Below are 24,280 nucleotides of genomic sequence, written 5' to 3' on the forward strand. Positions count from 1 at the left end.
AAGGTCCCTTCCAAGTGTATTATTATTATTATTATTATTATTATTATTATTATTATTATTATTATTATTATTATTATCATTATTATTATCATTATTATTATCATTATTATCATTATTATCATTGTTGTTTGTTATTATTTGTTATTATTATTGATCATTGCACAGTCAGCCAGATGTTCAGACTGGATTTGGCGTTTTTGTCTACCATCTTTCTATCAACTGTCTGAAATGGCCTAGGCCAGGGGTAGGCAACCTTGGCTCTTTTCTGACTCGTGGACTTCAACTCCCAGAATTCCTGAGCCAACTTGTGGGAGTTGTAGTCCACGAGTCAGAAAAGAGCCAAGGTTGCCTACCCCTGATATAGGGTTTCCTGCCTAGAGCAGGGGGTTGGGCTAGATGACCACCAAGGTCCCTTCCATCATCATCATCATCATCATCATCATCATCATCATCATCATCATCATCATATTATTATTATTATTATTATTATTATTATTATTACCCCTTTCCCCCCCCCCCCCGGTTTGGAGAGAGGAGACTTTTTCAGCAGAGAAATTTACTAGCCAGCATTTCAGGGCCTCCCTAATCCCCCCTCCCATCTGCCCTCTGCAGCACTGGCCCCCAATGCCCCCTCCCCTTTTGCCAGGGCCCCCTCCCAAAGGGGGCTTCACTTCTTCCGTGTCTTCTCCTTGCCCTCGGCCACTGGGGGCGTCTTCTCCTCCTCCTCTGCCTCCAGCCTCCGCTTGCCCAGAGGGGTTTTGTCGTACCAGTCCTGTTCAAAGACACCGGGGGTGGGTGGGGAGGGGGACCTTCAGCCACGGGCCTCTCGGCCTCCCCAGCTGTCCTCTGCACCCTGAAGGGTGGGGGTGGGGCTTCATTTAGGGACCGTTCCAAGCGACGACGGCACGGAAAATGCAGCCGGCGGCCCTTTTTTGCGGTTACGACCGTTGCGGCATCCCCCACACGGTCGTGTGATCGACATTCGGACGCTTGACACGACTGTGTGTCCCCAGGGGGTGGGGGCGGCTGTTGTGCGGTCCCCTTTTATGACCCCCTCCCCGTGCCAAAGTTAGCAGCCGGGTTACTCGCTGATCCGCTGCTGGAGTTCCCTTAAGGACGGTGGAAAGAAAGGCCGTTGAAAGAGGGCCAAACTCTCTTGACCCGCATCTCGCTTAGCGACAGAAGGTTGGGTTGTGGCCGTAAGCTGAGGACCACCTGTATACCGCTTGGTGGGGCTTTTGCTAAGCGGTCTGCAGTCAGCGTGATTTGCCCCCAAACGATCCAGGTCCTGGTTTTAGCGACCACGGAGGGACGGCCGGTCAGGATTGAACTGCCGGCAGTGGGGGAGGCAGAGTGAGCCTGCTATGCCGTGCTCCAGCCACTGGGGACTCCTCGTGAGGGAGAGAAGGGCAGCGCCCAAGCGCCCCCAGGGAGGCCGGGAGGGGGGGAGTGGCAGTACCTGCAGTAGTTCCAGCTCTTCTGGGTAGACGGGGTCGGCCCTGGCCAGCATGTGCAGGAGCTCCCCGGCCCTGAGGGGCTTCTTGGGCAGCTGGAGCCTCCGCCGCTCGCTCAGTACCAGCTTGACCGCCTGCGCCAGGCTGCCCTGGGTGTAGCCGTCCGACACCTTGGCCAAGGCGCTGAGGTCCAGGTTGCTGGTCAACACCCCGCCGTGCCTCTGGATCAGCCACTGCCAGGTCACTGTGGGGGGTGGGGGGAGGAAGGCAGGGGGGAAGGGTGAGAGGCTATGTGGCCCCCTCCCAAACAAACTGCCTGGTCCCGGTGAGGGTTCTGGAGGAGGAGGAGGAGGAGGAGGGGGAGGGGGAGAAAGAGGAAGATGAGGAGGAGGGGGAGGGAAGGAGGAGGAGGAGGAGGGAAAGAAAGAAGAGGAGGAGGTGGAGGAGGAGGAAGAGGAGAAGGAGGAAGAGGGGGAGGGAAGGAGGAGGGAAGAGGAGGAGTGGGGAGGAGGAGGAAAACAAGGAGAGAGGAAAAGGGGGAGGGGAAGGGAGGGAGGTGGAAGAGGGGGAGGAAGAGACGGCCAGAGTGTCTCCTTCTAGCCACCTGCACCCCTTCCCTCCCCCCCATTTCCAGACGGCCCCCCCGGGAGGGGTGCCCCCCCAGTGCCCTCCTCCTCCTCTCACCGTAGCGGGCGGCGTAGTCGGGCGGGGGGATGAGCAGGATCCTCTGGTAGGCCTTGCAGAGGGCCTGGGTCTCGGCTAGGTAGGGCCGGCAGCTGGTGCCCATCAGCAGCACCCGGTCCTCGGCCCTCAGCAGCTTCAGGGCTCTGGGCAGGTCCCGCTTCAGCCGCTTGGGGTCCAGCTATGGGCGGAAGACAGCCCCCCCACCCCCAGCCCCATACCCTGGATCAGGACCCGGCTGGAAGCTCCTCCCAGGATCGGTCAGCCCCAGGACCGGCTTTGGCCAGGAGGTGAGGCCATCCGAGCATGGCCTCTGGGCCAGGGGCCTCTCGGATGGACGGTCAGAGGAAGGTGCCCCCCCCACCCCCAGCCTCGCTCACCTCCTTCTCCTCCTTGGGGACCCGCTTGTAGAACGTCCTCTCCGCACCCCCCACCCAGATGACGGACGGCTGCAGAAGGCGGGCCACCTGCGGGGAGGGGAGGGGAGGGGGCGTTGGGGGGGTGGCAGACAGTCAGAAGGAGCGGGAAGCTGTGGCTGAGCCTGACCGGGATGGAGTTGACCCAAAAGACGCCCATACACAGACACACAGACACACACACACACACATGCCACAAGAACTGCCCCCAAGTCAAGTCAACTTGGCACACGGCCTTCCTTTGGCTCCTCTAGCCTGGTGCCTCAGGATCAGGATCGGAATCGGAATTGGAATCAGAATCAGAATCAATTGGAATCAGAATCAGAATCAATCAGAATGTGAATCTGAATCTGAATCTGAATCTGAATCCAAATCCAAATCAGAATCAGAATCAGAATCCGAACCCGAATCAATCCGAATCAGAATCAGAATCAGAATCCGAATCAATCAGAATCGGAATCAGAATCAGAATCAAAATCAATCAGAATCAATCAGAATGTGAATCTGAATCCGAATCCAAATCAAGCATAATCTGAATCAGAATCAATCAGAATCAATCTGAATCTGAATTTGAATCTAAATCCGAATCTGAATCCAAATCCAAATCCGAATCAATCTGAATCTGAATCTGAATCCGAATCCGAATCCAAATCCAAATCCAAATCCGAATCAAGCTACAAGGGACCTTGACAGACTGGGACTGTGGGGGCTCTGGACCGCCCTCCCCCCGCTGCTCTTCCCCCAGCCAGCACCAGCCAGGACTGGCCGGGAGGGAAAAGAGGGAAGCCCCGCCCCCAGCCCCGCCCCCGGGCCAGGTGCTCCAGCTTCTCCCTGCAAGACCCCTGCCCCCCCTCCACTGGGGGGGCTCTCTGTCTGCCAAGGAGGCCCCCTACCTTGAAGACCAGGTGGACCAGCATCTGCAGGCCGGCCTTGCCCGGATACTTGCCAGCCAGGTTGTCCGGGGAGAGGTCGAAGAGGTTGGCCCCTGTCTCGGTGCAGACGGCATGGACCAGCATCTTCTTGCCCGTGCCCGCCGGGCCGGCCAGGAGCAGCGACCTCACTGGGGGCGCCAATTCGTGCAGGGTTTGGGAACCTGATGGGGGGGAGGAGGAGGAGGGAGGAAAGGTTGAAGAGGGGCAGAGGCCCCAAAGCCGAGGCCGACCCCCAAGGCCGGAGGGGGGGCCCGCTGGCTCACCCAGAGGAAGGACCGCGTAGAGGGCAACGTTCTGCCGGACGTCCAGCATGGAGGGAACGGGCTCGATGTCCTTCTGGCGCAAGGAGGTGCCCAGGTAGCAGAAGTCCCCTGCGAGGGAAGCAGAGGCCCGGTGCTGAAGGACTCCATGGCAAGGCCCACCCACCCACCCAGGGCTGACGGGGACCCCCAACCGAAGTGGGCCGGCCAAGCTCCCCGTCTCCAGCGGGGACCGTGAAGGGCCGAGTCTCAATGGGGCGGCAGCCCACAGCCCCCCTCTGGCCCCCAGGCTCCACGGCTGCCTTCGGGGGGGGCAGCTAGACAGCCTTCGAATGGGGTGGGAATCTCGCCACGGATCGACTTCCTACTACGCTACTGGATCCAGACTCAGGCAGGGCTGACACGGAAGGACCGAAGGCTCCACCGAGTGAGTACAGAGAGGGCAAAGGGTGCCCTAACCCTTCATGCTTACTGCCCGGAGCTCAGCCCTTCCCTTGCAGGGGCCCTACGGGAAAAGGACCCCAGAAGGCATCCTGGCACCCGGGCAGAGGCCCTCCTCGCCTGCCCTGCCCTTGAAGCACCGGAGCGGTGGGGTAGGCCTGCCGGAGTCCCCTTTGCTGCCCGTCAGCCTCCACCCTCTGCAACTGAGCCTCCCACCCCATCCAGAGTGGCCCTCGTGGGGGGGCTAGGCCTAGCTGACAAGGGCGTGTGTGTGTGTGTGTGTGCTTCTGGCTGAGCTGGGACAGCTGGAAGCCTGAGCCGGGATTGTTTGGCTTAAGAGGCGACGGGTTAACCTGGGATTGAGGGTCCTGCCTGAGCCTGGAAAACTGGACAAAGACCCCCCCTCTGCCTCCTGAGCTTGGCTTCCTATCTGAGGGGACCCCGTAGCATTCTGGCCCGCTGCGTTGTGAGGTGGGGGGGAGGGGATTTGATGGACACTGGCACCCCCAACAGGCAGACCTCCGGCAACAGGAGGGTCAGCTCCACCGAGGCCTCAGACGGCGGCGCAACATCCAGCCAGGAGCCGCTCTGGTTTTTCAAGGGGGGGTGGAGGTTCTACCGAGGAATAACATCTGGGGAGCCCCCACAGACCCTCCCAACCGACCCGGAGCCGAGGATGGGAAAAGAGGGGGATGTGACCAGCAGTGCCCGTGTTCCATGGCCCCTGCTTTTGGCCAGAGCGAGGAGTACTCAGTGGGTGGGCGCTGCTTCCCACCAAGGTTTCCAGCCACGGGAAAGGCCGTTGAAGGAGGGCAAAACTCTCTTGACCAGCATCTCGCTTAGCAACAGAAGTTTGGGTCATGGTTGTAAGCCGAGGACCACCTGTATACCGCTCGGCGGGGCTTTTCCTAAGTGGTCTGCAAGTCAGCGTGATTTACCCCCAAATGATACAGGTCCTGGTTTTAGCGACCACGGAGGGACGGACGGTCAGGATCGAACTGCCGGCAGTGGGAGAGGCAGAGGACTCCACGGGCGGATGCTGCTTCCCGCCAAGATTTCCAGCCACAGGAGTTCATGGGAGGGGGCTTCAGAGAGGGAGGGGGTACGGCCACTGACCTGAGTAGTCAGCAAGCTGCACCTTGGAGGGCTTTTTAATGATGCCCTGGAGGACCAATTCTTCGTAGAGGGAGTCGATGGTCCTGGAGGGAAAGCAAGAGGGGCGCCTGGGTGCCACTGCAGGGCCAGACAGTGCCCCCCAGTGGTGGAGGGGTGTGGGGAAGGACCACTGGGTGAAGGGGGGGAACTGAGTGAGGGGAGCCCCACACTCAGCCCAGCCACGATGGGAAGGAAACTGGGACCGTGTGTGTCTGTGTGTGTTGGGGGGGTCAACTCTGGACGAGCAGGGGCTCTGAACAGGGGGCAGAAGGAGCCTCGGAGGGTCTCTGGGGTGGCCTGGCTCCCTGGGGGAGGGTCCTGAACCCTCTTCCACACCAGACAGTGGAAAAAGGTGGGGAGGGGGCTCCACAGGGGCCCTCCACGTGAATCCCCCCACCTCCCAAGGATTGAAAACCAAGGCAGGCATTTGGGAAGTGAGAAATTAATGTCACGATTCGGCTTCATAACGCTAAAAATTCATAACGCGAAATCGTCCTTTGGGCGAAATCTCTGGGCCTCAAACCGTCCCCCACCCCACCCCCGAGGTCAGCCAGCTCCGGTGGTCAGGAATAGCCGTGGGCAGAATTCCTCCAAGGTGGCCCTTTTCGGGGTTCCCAGCAGGAGAGGTGGTTGGCAAGCGGCCGAGGTGCCCAAGACGTTTGCCCCGGGGCCCACTTTAGTGGCCCTGTTGCTCTGGCGACGATGCCAGACGGCCGCAGAGAAGCTGTTCCCAGCCAGGGCGGCCTCCATCCCGGAACCTCTGATGGGCCTCCCAGCCTCTCGTTCGCCTCTGGTCCAGGAGGCCCGGCGCCCGACCAGGAAGCCTGTTGTGCTGAGCAACCAGTAGGGACATTCTCTGACGTCCAAATGTGCTTCCTTAAAGCTGAATTGGGCCCTTCCTCCTCCTTCTCCTCCTCCCGTTTCTGGATGGGCCCATTTTCCAGGCCGTCCCCTCTCCTCAGAACCGAACGTCCCAGCCTGGATTTTCCTGCTTCTCCCCCCCCAACAAAGTGGTGGGCGCCCCCAAAAGCAGAGGGGCTGTGCTCAGGCTGCCCTGGCAGGGGCCCGGATACAGAGTCAGGGGTCCGGGTCGTTGCCTCCCAGGCCGCTTGGGATCCTCCGACTCAGCCTGATCCTTCCTGTGCCCCAGGTTGGTCGCCCCACCACCCGAAATCCTTCACTGGGGGCTTTAATGGTTCTTCCTCCACCCACCCCCACCCCACCCACCCCCAGAAGAGCTTTGCCTTCGTCCCCAACTGAAATGCGCCTGGCAGCTGCGTCAAAGCCTTCTCGACCTTGGCAGGCATCCTCCAATGGGGCAAAGAGCCACGTCTCCCCCTCGCCGCCATCAGAGTGGCTCAGGGCCCAGAGCCGGCTGGATGGCCCGGGTCTCCCTTGAAAGAATGGGGGGTGGGAGGGTGGGGGCAGGCTACTTTTCCACCCTTTTTAAGCTGCGAGCCGGGAAGAGAAAGGCATCCATATCGTCTCGCCCATCAAGAGCCCTCTTTTGCTCCCTCGGTAGAAAAGGGAGGGGAGTTTGGACTTGACAATGCCGGCAGGGCTCCCCCCCCAAATACACACCCCAAACACACACACACACACACACCGCTGGCAGCCCACTGTAGAAACCAATGGCGCGTTGCCAAGGAGGCAAAGCGCATGGAGGCCTCCGCCGCCGATCTATTCTGCGTTTCAAACATATTTGTCCACGAGCGAAGAATGCTGGGAAAGGCTGGGGGATTCGGGGCGAAGCAGTAAGGTGTGGGGGGGAGATGAGGCCAGAATTTCCAGGGTGGGGGGGTCCCTGCTCAGTGGGTTAGGTGGCTCAGTGGGTTAGGATGCTGAGCTTGTCGATCAGAAGGTTGGCAGTTTGGCGGGTCGAATCCCGAGTGCCACATAACAGAGTGAGCGCCTGTTACTCGTCCCAGCTTCTGCCCACCTAGCAGTTCGAAAGCACGTAAAAAATGCAAGTAGAAAAATAGGGACCACTACGGTGGGAAGGTAACGGCGTTCCGTGCGCCTTTGGCGTCTAGCCATGCCGGCCACATGACCACGGAGACGTCCTCGGACAAGCGCTGGCTCTTTGGCTTTGAAACGGAGATGAGCACCGGCCCCTAGAGTCGGAGACGACTAGCACGCGTGTGCGGGGGAACCTACGGTTATACGGCCCCGGAGGTTACGGTGGGAGATGACACGGCCGCGCTCCCCGGCAGAGGCACGGAATATTATCTGGGGAGACGGCAGCCCCATCGGTGATGCTCTTTCCATGGGGCACCCCCCCCACCCAGATTCCTATTCCACAGCCTGGGACCCTGCAAAGGGGGGGGGAACACAAGCCGCAGGTCGGGTGGCTTGAAAGACAGGGATGCAGGGCGTGGGGGGGGAACATGCGCCCCCCCCAGTCCCAGCGGGGCCCCCCCAGCAGGAAGTCCTTGGTGAAGGAGGGGGAAAAAATTACCGGTCTGGGGTCAGATCCTTTTCTTTCTTCTCTTTCTTGGCCTGCTTGGAGAAAGGGAACATTTTTTATCGAGCGAAAGGGTGGGGGGGTGGAGGGAGGGGGGGGCGAGGGCTTGGGTGCCCTGGGTGGGCCTCCCCCCCCTTCCCCCCAGGCTCCCCCTGACCTTGGCGCTCTTCTTGGGGGCCTTCTGAATCCTCGTCTCCTCCTGGTCCACGGCCAGCCGGAGCTGCTGAAGCTCCTCGCGCATCAGTTCGTCCACCTGGGGGAGAAAGGCCGAGGGGGGGGCTTCTCTCTCTCTCTCTCTCTCTCTCTCTCTCTCTCTTTCTCCTCTTCTCTGCCCTTTCTCTCTCTCCTCTCTCCCTCCCTCTTTCTGTCCCTCTCCCTCTCTCTTCTCTCCCATTTCTCTCTCCCTCTCCCCTTTCTCTCTCTTTTTCTCTCTGTCTCCTCTCCCCTTTCTCTCCTCTCTTTCTCCCTCCCTCCATCTCTCTCTCCCCCTCCCTCCCTCCCTCCCCCCTTTCTCTCTCCCTCCCTCTTTCTCTCCTCTCCCCTTTCTCTCTCTCCTCTCTCCCCTCTTTCTCTGCTCTCCCTCTCTCCTCTCTCTCCTCTCCAGTCTCTCTCCCCCTCCCTCCCCCTCCCTCTGCCCCCTCTCCCTCCTTCCCTCCATTTCTCTCCCTCCCTTTCCCTCCCTCCCTCTTTCTCTCTCCCTCTCTTTCTCCTTTCTCTCCTCTCCCCTTTCTCTCCTCCCTCCCTCCCTCCCTCCCTCCCTCCATCTCTCTCCGTCACCCTCCCTTCCTTTTCTCTCCCCCTCCCTCCCTCCTTCCCTTTCTCTCTCCCTCTCCCCTCCCTTCTCTCCCTCCCTTTTCTCTCCTCTCTCTTTCTCCCTCCCTCCCTCTCTCTCCCCTTTCTCTCTCCCTCCCTCCATCTTTCCCTCTCCTCTCCCCTTTCTCTCCTCCCTCCCTCCCTCTCTCCCCCTCCCTCCCTCCCTCCCTCTCTCCCTCCTCCCCTTTCTCTCTCCCTCTCCCCCCCTTCTCTCCCTCTCCCCTTTCTCTCCTCTCACTTTCTTCCTCCCTCCATCTCTCTCTCCCCCTCCCTCTCTCTCCCCTTTCTCTCTCCCTCCCTCCATCTTTCCCTCTCCTGTCCCCTTTCTCTCCTCCCTCCCTCCCTCCCTCTCTCTCCCTCCCTTCCTCCATCAGTCTCTCTCTCTCCTCTCCCTTTCCTCTTTCTCTCTCCCTCTCTTTTTCTCTGTCTCCTCTCCCCTTTCTCTCCTCTCTTTCTCCCTCCCTCCCTCTCTCTCCCCCCCCCACGCCTCTCCAGCTTCTGCCTCTGCCCACCTGCAGCCGGATCTCCGTCTCCACCTCTCTCCGCTTCTCCACCTTGATCAGAGCCGGCTGGTAGCGCTGCTCAAAGTTGGTGGCCTCGTCGTCTTCGCCCCAGCAGGCTAAGGAAGCGGGCGAGGGCTGGGCACGCCTGCAGCCCATGATCTCCCCCACCCCATCTTTCCCCCCCCCACGGACAACCGGGAAGGGAGCTTGGACTCGATGTGCTTGCAAGGCCACCACCCCCCTCTCCCCATTGCTGGGGGGCTTCCCTGGCGGGCCAAGTGGGGCCGTGTAAGAAAGAGAGCCAGGGCCCCAGCCCCCCCCCCCCAAGAGCGAAGGCCTGGCTGCCACTCAGCCGATGCCGCCCCCCCCCCGCCTCTCCTGGCCTGGCCTTTCAGGGCCGCTTCCCGCTTCCCGCTCACCCGTGTAACGCAGGAATCCCTGCTGGATGGCGGCCAGGAACTTGGAGGGAGCCATCTTCAGCCCTTCCTCTTCCTCCTGGAGGGAGAACGGCCGGGCCCCTCAGTCCCAGCTACCCCGAAAGACCACCGCAGGGGGCAGGCCAACTCCCCCCCTCCCTCACCAATTGCTTCTCCGTCCCCTTCTTGCCCTCCTCCTCCTTCTGGTCCTTCGGCTCCTTCTCCTTCCCCGGCTCTTTCGCCTTCTCCTTCTTCGGGTCGGTCTTGATTTCGGCCAGGTCCAGCTCGGCCCTCACCTGGAGATGGGGAGGGGGACGGTGGGGGGGGGAACAGCCGGGCAAGGAGGAGCAGCCATGGCGCTGTGGCGGAGGCGTCCCCAGCGGCCCTTCCCCCCTTCACACACACACACACACACACACACCCGTGGCCCATCCCTACCTCTTCCGGGGTCTTTTGGGCGAAAAGGACCAGGCAGCCCCCAATTTCCTCCTCTGGGTAGTCGGGGAAGCGGCCAATCAGGTCCCTGCAGGAGGCGGAACAGAGGCCCAGGCTCCTGGCATGAGCTGGCAGAGCAGGACAGGGCAAGGGTGGGATGGGATAGGATGGGCAGGGCATGGGAGGGCAGGGATGGGCAGGGCAGGGATGGGATGGGATGGGCAGGGCAAGGTGCCTTCCCGGCTGCCGCCCAGCCTCTGTCCCTGGACGGAGAGCCCCCGACCAGGCGGAAGGGCCCCCTCCCACGCCACCCCGCCGCGCAGCCCCCCTCCCGCCTCCCGCCCGCTCACCGGCACTCGATGAACCACTGGCGGAGCTGCTCGCGGAGCTGCTGGCGGAGGTGGGGCCCCTCCAGTTCCAGCAGGGCGTCGCGGATGTGCTGCTGCGCCTCCCGGTACTCGGCCTCGTAGTCCGCCTGGCGCATCCGCCGCAGCTCTTCGCCCAGCTGGGCGCGGATCGAGGCCGGCGAGGGGCCCGCCAGCTGCGGCTCCAGCTCCTGCGGGCGGGCCCGAGCGCCGGTCAGCCTTTCCCCGCTCGGGACGGGCCAGCCGCGGGGGCGGGGGGTGGGGGTGGGGGTGGGGAGTGTGGGGTGTGGGGAGCGGAGAGGCCATTAGGAGAAATGGAGCCGGGCGCCAGGCGTAAATTACCCCGTGATGAGTTTCTAATATGCCCGCCCGGCGCTTCCCTGCCCGGCAGCGGCCGCGGCGCGCAGGCACTTTCCCGCCTCATTGCGCCCCAAATGGATTTTAAATATCATTCCGAGGACACAATTATTTAAAACGCTGAACTAAACACTCGCTAATGGGAGGTGGCGGCGGCGGCGGCGGCGGGCCGGGCAGCGCACGCAAAGGGCTGCCGGCCGCCGCCTCGCCTCGGGCTGCCGGCCGCTGGCAGCGCGCCCCGATCGCTCCGGCGGGGACCCGGACGGTCCGTCTTGCGCGGCTCGCCCTCAGCTCTCGCCCTCCCTCGCCCTCGCCCTCCCCCTTCCCGGGGAGAACGGAGGGCCGGAGGGACCCCCCCCCTCACCATGCCGATGAAAGCCATCTCGGCCCGGCGCGCCATCCTGGTGAGCCGTCGCTGCACGTGGCCTTTCCAGATCTGCGCGGGGGGGGAGACCGGAGACTTGTTCGGGGCGCCTCTGGGGAACCCCCAGAAAATACCCCCCCAATCCCCGAAACCTTGAACCATCCCGACAGGCGGCGCTGTCCTCTGGGGCGCCGGGAGACCCCCGAAGCTCAGGTCTGCCCGCACCCCCCCCTCGCCCCAATGCAAGCCGCCGGTCCCCGGGAATTTGGTCGGGAAGCGGAGGCTGGCGGGAAGGGCGCCGTAGCCCCTCTGCCCACCCGATCGGGAGGGGGGGGCTCTCCGGGGGGGCAGCTCTTGGTCACGCCGCTGAGGTGCCCCCCTGGCTGCGAGCTTGCTTAGAACAGCTGGACCCCTCCCCCCTTCACTCCTGGACCCCTCCCCCCTTCACTCCTGGCGGGGCCCACTTTGGTAGCCCCGCCCCGATGCCCCTCAGACCCGCCGGTCAAGCCAGCCAGACACCTGGACACTGCTTGTTTTTAGCCAACCTATCGAGGAACCAAACAGCAACAATAATGATGATGATGATGATGATGATAATAATAATAATAATAATAATAATAATAATAATAATAATAATAATAATAATAATAATAATAATAATAATAATAACAACTCACGGCCGTAGCCAAACTAAATAGCAGTGCTCCAGTCTCTCAGGGGCTGCCCCAAAGGAGAGGGAGTCAAGCTATTCTCCAAAGTGCCTGAAGGCAGGACATGAAGCAACGGATGGAAACTAACCAAGGAGAGAAGCAACCTAGAACTAAGGAGAAACTTCCTGACAGTGAGAACAACTAACCAGTGGAACTCCTTGCCTCCAGAACCTGTGAATGCTCCAACACTGGAGGTTTCTAAGAAGAGACTGGACAGCCATTTGTCCGAAATGGTATAGGGTTTCCTGCCTGAGCAGGGGGTTGGACTAGATGACCTCCAAGGTCCCTTCCAACTTTATTATTATTATTATTATTATTATTATTATTATTATTATTATTATTATTATTATTATTATTATTATTATTATTATTATTATTATTATTATTATTATTATTATTATGAGAGTGGACAGCCATTTGTCCGAAATGGTCTAGGGTTTCCTGCCCGTGCAGGGGGTTGGACTAGATGACCTCCAAGGTCCCTTCCAACATCGTTGTCATCATCATCATCATCATCGTTGTTGTTATTATTATTATTATTAATCTAATTCCACAGAACCGACCATCTTACAAGGGAGCGACTCTGGGCAACCCAATTAAAACAAGGAATATCCCAAATTGTCAAAACCCCTTGAAAAGAAGCTATAAAGGGATCCAACAGGAATAACCGGATATATATATATATATATTTACATTGAACTATTTGAAAAGCCACATGGCGGCTGAGTTGGTCAATAATTCGACAACCTACAATCATCTTTAGTCCAGATCTCAAACTATCACATGAAATGTTTCCTCTCTTTTCCCCTTAGGATGTACTGTCTCCTCTTTCAATTAATACAGTTCTTATCAGATCGATTAAATAACAAATAACGTTCTTGCCTTGATCAGTAGCTTTTAGTAAGTTTTATATATATATATATATATCTCGATTGTTTTAACCTTCAATCTTTTTAGACAATCAACGACCTCCTCGTGAGTTTCCCCAGGTTTTAATTTTCCATCCATATTTAAATGTAACATTTAATAGTCGTCATTTCCAAATTTGAGAGGACCCCAGTTCTAAGGGACCCCTCTGACTGGTTCCAGCGTCTCGGGGCGGGGGGGGGGGGAGAGGGCTTCCGTGCTTTGAGGGACCTTCAGAAGGATAGAAGCGATGGGGCGATTGGGGGGGGGCTGGAGAGGCAATGCTATACGGCGGGGGGGGGGTTTGGGGGGGCGCAGCAGAAAAGGTCCGGGACGGCCCTTACCTTCTGGATGCAGACGGCAGCCAGGTCCCTGTTGGGCTCGTCCGGGCCTCCCTCCTTCGCCCTCCTCCGCTCGCGCTCCTCGTCCCGCCGGATCTCGGCCATGAAGTGGGCCCGGAGGCGGCCCTGGCGCATCCGCTCCGCCATCTGGATCAGCCGCACCGCCTCGTCCCGCATGATCAGCGAGGGGGGGGTCTGGGGGAGGGGGGTGGAGAAAGGAGGGGCTGGTCAGCCGAGGGGCCAACGACGGCCTCGGGGCCGAGCCGGGGAGGGGGGGGGCGCGTCCGGGCACTCACAGGGACGGCCTTGGCGGGCACCATGCGGGCCAGGAGACCCGCGAGCACCTCCTCACGTTCTTGTAGCACCTTGGCCCGCTCCTTCACGAAGTACCTGGGAATCGGCACCTCCATCTCGGCCTGGGAAGAGGAAGGAGCCAACGGGAGGGGGGGGTCATCTCCGGGCTGCAGAGCCACACCAGGACAATCCCGCCCAAAGGGAGAGCCTGTGTGCGTACACGCGCCCATGTGTATGTCTGTGTGTGTACCTGTGTGTGAACAGGCAATCAAGGTATGGAGGCCTCGGCCCTTCGGGGGAGGGGGGGACAGCCCGTCCCTCCGCTGCCCTCAAGCTGAACATCGGGGTGGCATCGTAAACGTTTGGGGTGTGTGTGTGTGTGTGTGTGTGTGAACAGGCAATCAAGGTATGGAGGCATCGGCCCTTCGGGGGAGGGGGGGACAGCCCGTCCCTCCCCTGCCCTCAAGCTGAACATCGGGGTGGCGCTGTACACGTTTGGGGTGTGTGTGTGTGTGTGTGTGAGAGAGAGAGAGAGAGAGAGAGAGTGAGAGAGAGAGTGTGTGTGAGAGAGAGAGTGTGTGTGTGTGTGTGTGTGAGAGAGAGAGAGAGAGAGAGAGAGAGTGTGTGTGAGAGAGAGAGAGAGAGAGTGAGTGTGTGTGTGTGTGTGTGTGTGAGAGAGAGAGGGGGGGGGCTTCGGCCGGAGTTGTTCCTTCCCCCCCCCTGCCTTGCCTGAGGGAGGGACTCTGGGAATTCAAAGCCCCTCCCCCCGTGACTTTTTAAAACACCCGTGGGGACAGCACGGTTTCATCTGGACAAGGCTGTGGTTGCCGTTTGCGACGTTTGTGCGAACCCACACCCAGCGAGTTGCATAGAGCACAAGGAGGTCCCTTTGGAAGCGTAAAAAGCGCAAATCCCCGCCGGCAAAGCGCCACTCGCCCGCCCCGGCTGCGCACTTCCTCGCCTCGATCCTGAAGACCCGGGGCGGGGGGGGGGCGGCTCCCGATTCACAGCCGGCCCAGGATCCGGATGCCAGGCGCCCACTTCCCGAGATGCCGGTCCCGGTGCCCCCAAAGCTGAACTAACCGAGTAGCCCCCGAAGGGAGGGTTCTCTCTCTCCTTGGAGGGACCCCAGCTGACCTCGAACCCCGAGGGAGGGGGTTGCTGGCATTGAGTTTTTTGGGGGCTGGGGGGTGGGGGCTGGGCCCCACTTCAGCTCGGAGGGGAGTCCGACGACCGGGGCCCCTCTGCCACGTGAAAAACACGAAAAGCCCGCGGGTCCTCCCAATCTCGAGAGCCAAAAAAAAAGGGGGGGCGGCGGAATCCACGAAATTTGTTGTCCCCTTTTCGTTTGTGTGTCTCCCTGTGTCTGCACCCCCCCACCCCCACCCCCGGAGCTGCTAAGAACTTAGGCAGCCTCTGAGTTGAGAAAATCGATCGGATCGTTTTTTTTTTATTTCCTTGAGGAAATAAAGGCACTTCCTAAGTTTTCTGATGACGTGAGCTGGGAGGGACAGTTCAGAGGAGGAAGGGAGACTAGACGGTCCCCGGTCTGAAATGGGATAGGTGGTCCTGCTCTTGCAGGGGGCTGGACTGGAAGACCTCCAAGGTCCCTTCCAACTCCTATTCTATTCTATTCTATTCTATTCTATTCTATTCTATTCTATTCTATTCTATTCTATTCTATTCTATTCTATTCTATTCTATTCTATTCATAAAACTATTCTTAATTCTATTCTATTCTATTCATAAAACTATTCTTAATTCTATTCTATTCTTAAAATTATTCTTTAGTCTATTCTGTTCTATTCTATTCTATATTCTATTCTATTCTATTCTAAAAACTATTCTATTCTATTCTATATTCTATTCTATTCTATTCTTAAAACTATTCTATTCTATTCTATATTCTATTCTATTCTATTCTTAAAACTATTCTTAATTCTATTCTGTTCTATTCTATTCTATTCTATTCTATTCTCTTCTCTCCATAAAAGTATTCTATTCTATTCTATTCTTAAAATTATTCTCTATTCTATTCTATTCTATTCTATTCTATTCTATTCTATTCATTCTGAATTCTATTCTATTCTATTCTATTCTATTCATTCTGAATTCTATTCTATTCTATTCATTCTGAATTCTATTCTATTCTATTCTATTCTATTCTATTCTATTCTATTCTATTCTATTCTATTCTATTCTATTCTATTCTTGTCCTGTCCTGTCCTGTCCTGTCCTATATTCTGTTCTGTTCTGCATTCTGCTCTGTCCTGTCACGAGGGCAGGACTCCCTCTGAAGGGGATCTGGGGGGGGGGGCTGTTGGCCGTGAGTTCGGGGTCAGCCGGTGTGCAGGAGCTGCGAAGGAGGCGAACCCTAACTTGAGATCCTGGAAACCTCCAGAGGGTCCACCCGGCCCTCTGATTCCGATGGGATGAGGACTGCTGCCTGCGAGAGGGGGTCGGGCTAGAAGACCTCCAAGGGCCCTCGCCGCCCTGTGCCTTAAGCAGGAGCCCAAGGTCCAGCCTGGTTGGGCTCTCCTCTGACTCGGAAGACTTCTCTTCTCCATCCCGGCCCGTTCGGAGCGTCCACTCCTCTCCCTGTGAGGTTTGGGGCTTCCCTCCCTCAGGCAGTGGGGATGCCCCGGTGTTCCCCCCCGCCCCCCGCCCCCGCCTGGGGCAGCCAAAGATCCACGTGTTTGGGGCCGGTTCACACAGGAGGCTGTCAGTCATCCGAGTCAAAGGGGCTTTTCCAGGACCAAAAGCTGCTTTTTTCCCACGAAGCAACTGGAGTTTTTTCACACACACACCCACACACCCACACACACCCGCCCCAACTGGCCTCCAGGACTGGCTAAAAAGAAGGCAAAGGACCAAGCGGTCCGGCCGGCCGGCAAGGAGTCCAAATCCTTCCATTTCCCCCCCATCCGGTCAGAGCTGAAGAAGCTCCCGGGATGGGGAGCGAAACGTCTTCAAAGGGAAAAGACGGTCGGGGGGGGTAGAAAACGGCCCCTCGGGTGGGAGGCCGGTGCGTGTGTGTGTGTGTGTGTCCGAGGGGAGGTCCTCACCCCCACCCGACCCCACCCCGGCTCTCCGGACTGACCGGCGTCAGCTTCAGCTCCTCCAGCACGTGGTCCACGTAGTGATACTCGGAGCGGTCGAGCTCCACCAGCTCCTGCTTCAGCTCCAGCAGGCGGCCCAGCACGGCCTCCAGCAGCGGCCGGAGCACCAGGCGCTTCTGCGGATGCACCACCTGGTCGTGGCAGGCCTCCAGGCGCCGCGCCACCTGCCCGTAGCGCAGGAAGAGGGTGGCCAGCCGGTGGCGGAAGGCGGCGCGGCTCTTCTCCGCCTTCGGCGGCTCGGCCGGCAGCTCCTGCTCCAGAAGCTCCTGCAGGCTCCGCCGCGACTCCAGCCACAGCTTCCCGTAGGTGCTGCCGACGGAGAAAGAGAGGCCCAGCTGGGCGGGGGAGGGGAGGGGAGGGGAGGGGAGGGGAGGGAGGGAGGCCCTCGAGTCGCTTGCCCGGAGCGCCGAGCACGCCCCCTCCCCTCCCCACGCCCCCTGCCCTCGCGCAGGGGAGTCCTCCCCCTCCCCTTCGACCAGCGCAGGAGTCCTCCCCCATCCCCACCCCTAGCGCAGGAGTCCTCCCCCACCCCTTCGACCAGCGCAGGAGTCCTCCCCCATCCCCACCCCACCGCAGGAGTTCTCCCTCTCCCCTTCAACCAGCGCAGGAGTCCTCCCCCACCCCCCTCCCCTAGCGCAGGAGTCCTCCCCCACCCCTTCGACCAGCGCAGGAGTCCTCCCCCACCCCCAACGCAGGAGTTCTCCCCCTCCCCTTCGACCAGCGCAGGAGTCCTCCCCCATCCCCACCCCAACGCAAGAGTTCTCCCCCTCCCCTTTGAGCAGCGCAGGAGTCCTCCCCCACCCCCAACGCAGGAGTCCTCCCCCACCCCCCTCCCCTAGCTCAGGAGTCCTCCCCCACCCCCCTCCCCTAGCTCAGGAGTCCTCCCCCACCCCCTCCCCTAGCTCAGGAGTCCTCCCCCACCCCCTCCCCTAGCTCAGGAGTCCTCCCCCACCCCCTCCCCTAGCTCAGGAGTCCTCCCCCACCCCCTCCCCTAGCTCAGGAGTCCTCCCCCACTCCCTCCCCTAGCTCAGGAGTCCTCCCCCACCCCCCTCCCCTAGCTCAGGAGTCCTCCCCCACCCCCCTCCCCTAGCGCAGGAGTCCTCCCCCACCCCCCTCCCCTAGCGCAGGGCGGTGCCTTCTCTCCCACCTGCTGGCCATGATCCTCCTTTGATCCGCGCCCGGGGCCCGGCGCTGGGGAGGTGGGCGTCTAAGCGCCGCCCACCATCATTGTCCCCCGTTCCCGTAGAGACGGGCGAACCCGTCGGGGGGGGGGCGGCAGGCCGGGACCCCCTTGCGGGGCAGCGAGTCCACACGGGCTTTCAGTGGGCGCGGCTGGCGGGGGCGTCCCCGGTCCTGGAGACCTCTCCCCCCCCCACCCCGCCGGCTGCCCCGGCCTCTCGCCTCTTCTCGCCCGGGCCAGGAGTGGGCTGCAGACCCAGCGAGGATGGCCTGGCCGGGGAAGAGACGACTCCGCCCGCACCGTCCCTCTTTCGCCGGCTGCTTGGTGGAGTGGGGTGGGGGGGGCGAGAGGAAGAGGGTTAGTGTGGCCCTAGGGGTTCAAGCGCGGAGGGAGGGGCGGGCGCCCCAGAGACCAGCGGACTTTGCGCCCGCCCCGGTTTATTTATTTATTATTTATTTATTTATTATATTTGTATACCGCCCTTCTCCCGAAGGACTCAGGGCGGTGTACAGGGCAATAAATATAAAAAACAGAATATAAAAGTTAAAAAACGATTAAATATAACGCCCAAATTTAAAATTTTAAAACAATAATTAAAAACGTATTAAAACCCCAACCCTAACCCCCGGCAGTTCCGGACCTTGAACTTTTTCACTCGGGAGGGTTTTGGTGCCGGAGCAAATTCCGCAGCAGCCGCGCCCCCCCCCCTTTGCCGCGGGGAGGAGGAGAAGCCAGGCAATCCTCGGGAGAGAATTCAGAAGAGAATATAGAATAATAGAATAATAATAGAATAGAATAGAATATAGAATGATAGAATAATAGAAGAGAAATAGAGAAGAGAAGAGAATTCAGAGAATAGAATAGAATATGGAATTATAGAATAGAATGGAAAAGAATAGAATAGAGAGGGATGTGTGTGTGTGTGTGTGTGTTTGTGTATAAAGAGAGATTAGATTAGAAAAGGAATAGAATAGTTGGAAGGGAGCTCAGAGGTCATCTAGTCCAACCCCCTGCTCAAGCAAGAGACCCTTGCAGAACAACAGAGTGAATAGAATAGAATAGAATAGAATAGAATAGAATAGAATATAGAATTAATAGAATTGAATAGAAATACAGAAGAGAAGACAAGAGAATTCAGAAGAGAAGATTAGAGAATTCAGAGAATAGAATAGAATATAGAAGAATAGAATAGAATAGAATAGAATAGAATAGAATAGAATAGAATAGAATAGAATAGAATAGAATATAGAATTAATAGAATAGAAATAACAGAATAGAACAGAATATAGAGAAAAGAGCAGAACAGAACAGAACAGAATATGGAAAAGCAGAGTTGGAAGGGACCTTAGAGGTCATCTAGTCCAACCCTCTTCCCAAGCAGGAGTCCCTACACAATTTCTGACAGATGGCAGCCCAGCCTCTTGTTGAAAGCCTCCAGGGATGAAGCAGGGACACCCACCCACCCACCCCCGCCACTCACCGAGCATCAGTTACGGACACTGCCGACTCCAGCTCAGGTGAAGAGTCGGGGGGGGGGGTGAGAAAGGAGAGGAAGAGGAGACCCCCCCCATCCTCGTTGGAAAGTCAGGTCGCGAAGCCCCAGCCCCTGTCTCCCCCCCCCTTCACCTGCTGAGGTGCTTTGGTCCTGCTTCTCCACACACCGCCCCCCAGCAGTGAGGAAAGGTCCGGGGTGGCAGGACAGCTGCCCCCCCCCTCTGGCCTGCGGGGAGGGGGAGGGGAGGAGATAGTGGAGGCTGGCCGGACAAGGGTAAGAGGTCCTGTGAAAAGGCTGGGCCAAAGGACAAAGCGAGGACAAAGCCAAGTTGGGATGGGGGGGGGCAAGAACAGAGGGGATGGGCTAGAATCAAGATCCCGGGAAGTGTTACTACCGCTTTACAAGGCCTTGGTAAGGGAAGAGTGCGGAGAAGAGCAACAAAGATGATCAGTGGACTGGAGGCTAAAACATAACAAGGGACGGCTGCTGGAATTGGGGGTGTCCGGTTTAAGGAAGAGAAGGACGCGGGGGGGGGACATGAGAGCAGCCTTCCTGTATCTCAGGGGCGGCCCCAAAGGAGAGGGAGCCAAGCTCTTCTCCAAAGCGCCCGAAGGCAGCACAAGAAGCCACGGATGGAAACTCATCAAGGAGAGAAGCAACCTAGAACTAAGGAGAAACTTCCTGACAGTTGGAACAATGAACCAGTGGAACTCCTTGCCTCCAGAAGCGGTGAATGAATACTCCAACGCTGGACGTTTTTAAAGAAGAGGCCAGACAGCCATTGGTCCAAAGTGGTGTAGGGTTTCCTGCCCGAGCGGGGGGGGGGGTTGGACTAGATGATCTCCAAGGTCTCTTCCGACTCTGTTAATTCTGTCAACTTCAAAAAAAAAAACCCTCAGAAAATATTTCCTATTTATAAGAACCTCCCGTGGGAGAAGAGGCAGTTAGATCGGCAGCCATTCCACCGCTGGACAGCGTCTTTCGGGAATGACGGAAATAAATCAGTAAAACAGGGAAGGGCAGAGGAGAGTTTGTGAGGCACCCTCATCCGGCAAGTTTGGGGAAGAGCAGAGTGTGAGCAAGGGTGGGGGGAGAGGTCAGTCTCTATACTGAGACACAACCCAAACTATCGTATTGAATCATGTAATCATAATCATAACAGTAAAGTTGGGAGGGTCCTTGGAGGTCATCTAGTCCAACCCCCTGCTCAGGCAGAAAACCCTAGACCATTTCAGGCCAATGGCTGTCCAGTCTCTTCTTAAAACCTTCCAGTGTTGGGAGCATTCACAACTTCTGGAGGCAGGTTGTTCCACTGGGTAATTGTTCTAACTGTCAGGAAGTTTCTCCTTAGTTCCAGGTTGCTTCTCTCCTTGGTGAGTTTCTATCCGCTGTGTTTCTCGTCTTGCCTTCAGGCGCTTTGGAGAAGAGCTTGACTCTCTCTTGTTTGGGGCAGCCCCTGAACATTGCTATCCTGTCCCCCTTGTGTGTGTGTGTGTGTGTGTGTGTGTGTGTGTGTGTGAGAGAGAGAGAGAGAGAGAGAGAGAAGGAGGGAGGGAGGGAGGGAAGGAAGGAAAGGGAGAGAGAGGAGAGGGAGGGGAGGGGGAGAGAGGAGGGGAGAGGAAAGAGAAGGAGGGGAGGAGAGAAAGAAGGGTGGAGGAGAGAGAAGAGGGAGAAAGAAGAGAGGAAGAGGAAAAGAGCGAGAAGAAGAGAGGGAGAGAAGGGAGGGGGAGAGGGGAGGGAGAAAAGGGAGAGGGAAGAGAGGGAAGGGGGAGAGAAGGGAGGGAGAGAGAAGAGCGAAGAGGGAAAAAGAGAAGAGGGAGAGGGAAAGAGGAAAGAGAAAGAAGACTGGGGGAGTGAGAAGGGAAGGAGAGAGAAGAGCGAGAAAGAGAAGAGAGCGAAAGAGGAAAGAGAAAGAGAAGAGTGGGGGAGAGAGAAGAGCGAGAAAGAGAAGGGAGCGAAAGAGGAAAGAGGAAAAAGAGAGGAGAGTGGAGGAGAGAGAAGGGAGGGAAGCGGAGAGCAGAGAAAGAGAGGGAGAGGGGAGAGAAAGAGGGGAGGGGGAGGAGAGAGAAGGGAGGGGGAGAGCGAGAGAGGGGAGAGAAGAGAGGGAAGGAGAAAGGGGGGAAAAAGAGAGAGTCCGGAAAGGCTCCCCGGAGCAGCTTCCCGCTTCCAGGGAGGCCTCCAGCTGCCTTAGCGGAGTCCTAATAGGGAAAGCGGAAATAAACGCTGAGTCACTCACGGTCTTGGCCAGCCCCCCCCCCCGCAGCCCTCCCCCCCTGAGGGGAAGTGAGGTCAGGCTCCAAGAGTGGGGAGCGTGGGCGGAGTGGCCCAGCCCCGGGGGTCGCTAAGCGAGAACCACACCCGTAGCCCGGACAGAGATTGAGGGAGGGCCTCCAGGCTGGGATTCAGGTCACGGGCTGAGTGGAGACTGAGCGGAAGGAGGACGGTCGCCCAGTGCATAGGAAGGACAGCACACAAACGAGAGAGAGGGGAAAGAGGAGAAAGGGAGAGAGAGGAGAGAAAGAAAGAGACAGAGAGAGAGAGAGAGAGAAAGAGACAGAAAGAGAGGAGAGAAAGAGACAAAGAAAGAGAGAGAGAGAGAGAGACAGGAAAGAGGAGAAAGGGAGAGACAGAGAGGAGAGAAAGAGACAGAGACAGAAAGAGACAGAGAGAGGAGAGAGAGACAGAAAGAAAGAGGAGAGAGACAAAGAGAGAAAGAGGAGAGAAAGAGAGAGGAGAGAAAGGAGAAAGGAAAGAAAGAAAAGAAAGAAAGAAAGAAAAGAAAGAAAGAAAGAAAGAAAGAAAGAAAGAAAGAAAGAAAGAAAGAAAGAAAGAAAGAAAGAAAGAAAGGAGACAGAGAGGAGAAAGCGGAGAGAGATAAAAAGAGAGGAGAGAAAGAGGAGCGACAAAGAAAGGAGAGAGAGGGGGAGAGAGAGGAAAGAGGAGAAAGGGAGAAAGAGACAGAAAGAGGAGACGGAGAGAGAGAGGGAGAGAAAGAGGAGACTCAGAGAAGAGAGAGAGGGGAGAGGAGAGAAAGAGGGCAAAAGAGGGCAAAAGAGCAGAGAGACGATATAGATTAGATAGAGATGATATACATGTATCTAAATATCTATAGATGGATAGATTTATATACATGGTTGATATATTGATAGAGGTAGATGGTATAGAGCCGTGGTGGCGGACCTAGGGCACGCAGGCCACAGGTGGCACGCAGAGCACTCTCGGTGGGCACGCACTCCGTTGCCCCAGTCCTGGGCCTTCAGCTGGGTTTTATAAAACCTTTCCGCTTTGGGCCTCCGCCACCGTGTGCAAAAAAAATCAAAATCAAAATCAATCAATTTCAACTTCTCGCGGGGGGGGGGGAAATATCTCGCAAAGTTGAAATGGATTGATGGAACTTTTTAGTCCCACCCAGTCTGCCGTTACCACCGCAGCCACGCCCACCCAATGGGCCACGCCCACCCGGCACCCAACGATACATAAGTGGGTTTTGGGTTGCGGTTTGGGCACTCGGTCTCTAAAAGGTTCGCCCGCCCTGGTATAGACAGATATGAAATGAACCTTCATTGTCAAAGTACAACTATGTGTACACTGAGATTAGCCGAGCCTCCCTTTGTGCCCCCCAACACACAGTGACAACAAACCCTCCATCTTACTACACCATGTGAACCAACTACACCACACATCGGCCTCCCAAGTCAGTTCTGCATAAAATTCACAAAAGTTGTTTCCCGTTCAAAAGCCTAACAGCCCACGGATAAAAGCTGTTTTTCAGCCTGTTGGTGCGGCTGGCTATACTCCTGTATCTCCTACTCCTGATGGTAGGAGAGTAAAGAGATACCGTCCAGGGTGTCAGTCGTCCCTGAGGATTTTCCTCTCTCTTCCAACACAGCGGGGCCTGGCGAGGTCATCCAGTGGTGTCGGGACAGCCCACAATGCCTTGTGCTGTGCTCACCACCCTCTGTAATACTTTCCTGTCCGCGGCTGTCAGACCAGCATACCAAACCACAATACAGTACGAGAGGACGCTCTCTATAGTAGACCGGTAAAAGAGGGTCATTAGCCGTTGTTCTACCCTGTTCTTCCGCAAGACCCTGAGAAAGTGAAGCCTCTGTTGGGCCTTTCTAGCTACCTGGGTTGTGTTAACTTTCCAGGTCAGATCTTCACAGAGGTAGACTCCCAGAAATTTAAAGGAGGAAACTCTCTCCACACAGTCCTCCCCGATGTAAAGTGGGGCAGGTTCCTCCTTTTTTCTCCGGAAGTCTAGCACTATCTCTTTCGTCTTGCCGATGTTCAGGTGCAAGTTGTTGTTACTACACCACATGGATAGATTTTGTACCTCCGCCCTATATGCTGTCTCATCCCCACCTGTAATAAGACCCACCACGGTAGCATCATCTCCGAACTTAATTATCGCAGTAGATGGGTCGGATGATACACAGTCATATGTGTACAAAGAGTACAGGTAGGGGCTAAGCACGCAGCCCTGTGGCGAGAAGACAGATAATGAGATACCATATAGTGTAGAGACAGACAGATAAATCGTATTGCGTGAGTAGCCCAGGGCCTGGAGGAGCAAAGCTGTTTCTGCTAGACTTCCGCAAAACTACAAACTGTCTCAACCGTCGGACTAGTTTAACTGGGTTGACCTTGAGACACACACACACACACAGACACAGACTCCGAGCCCTCCACCATCCTAGACCCAATCCCAAGAGACGGGGAAACTCCCCAGTCCAAGCGGTGGGGAGAAGACCCGCGCCCCTCGTCCGCACGGACACCGCGAGGGGTGGCAGACCCGCTTTATGTCAGGAAGAACTTGGTCAGAGGCCACAGCAATCACACCGAGAGACGTTGCAGCTGAGAGGATCCCCTCCCCACTGGAGGGCACAGACAGGAGGGGATCCGGGCCTCCAACACTGGACCTCAAGAAGGGCGAAAGGGCCGCAGGCAAGGCGACGGACCCAGCCTTGTCCCTTTTAAGACCGATGGGCTTTGGCTCCTCTGGTTGCGGCCCGTTTCCCCCCCACACTCCCAGCAGCCTGTCCGCACTTACGTTCCTACCCCTGGAGAAGGGGGAACAATGTGCCAAAGCCGGGGAGGCCGCAGATGCCGGTGCTGAGGAAACGGACCCTCCTCCTCCTCCGTGGGCTGCCAAAGCCCCACACCGCCCTGCCCCCCC

At 57.5% G+C, this 24,280-nt stretch overlaps 1 protein-coding gene across 1 annotated transcript; it reads right to left on the bottom strand.

Annotated features, from left to right (window-relative positions):
- Positions 1-650: 650 nt before the first annotated feature.
- On the bottom strand, positions 651-17,654 carry DRC11L (dynein regulatory complex subunit 11 like; the record flags this gene model as incomplete). The annotated part of the gene is made up of 19 exons (XM_081346300.1): positions 651-772; positions 1,460-1,698; positions 2,139-2,316; positions 2,516-2,602; positions 3,445-3,644; positions 3,747-3,854; positions 5,301-5,383; positions 7,798-7,838; positions 7,961-8,056; positions 9,129-9,235; positions 9,539-9,614; positions 9,700-9,831; positions 9,974-10,058; positions 10,321-10,526; positions 11,057-11,128; positions 13,017-13,208; positions 13,310-13,429; positions 16,408-16,761; positions 17,649-17,654. 19 exons carry the CDS (start codon positions 17,652-17,654, stop codon positions 668-670), a joined length of 2,487 nt encoding a protein of 828 aa, XP_081202426.1. The 3' UTR covers positions 651-667.
- Positions 17,655-24,280: the final 6,626 nt, after the last annotated feature.

This window comes from Vipera berus (assembly GCF_964194415.1).
Source record: "Vipera berus genome assembly, chromosome: Z".
In the NCBI taxonomy this organism is placed as follows: domain Eukaryota; kingdom Metazoa; phylum Chordata; class Lepidosauria; order Squamata; family Viperidae; genus Vipera; species Vipera berus.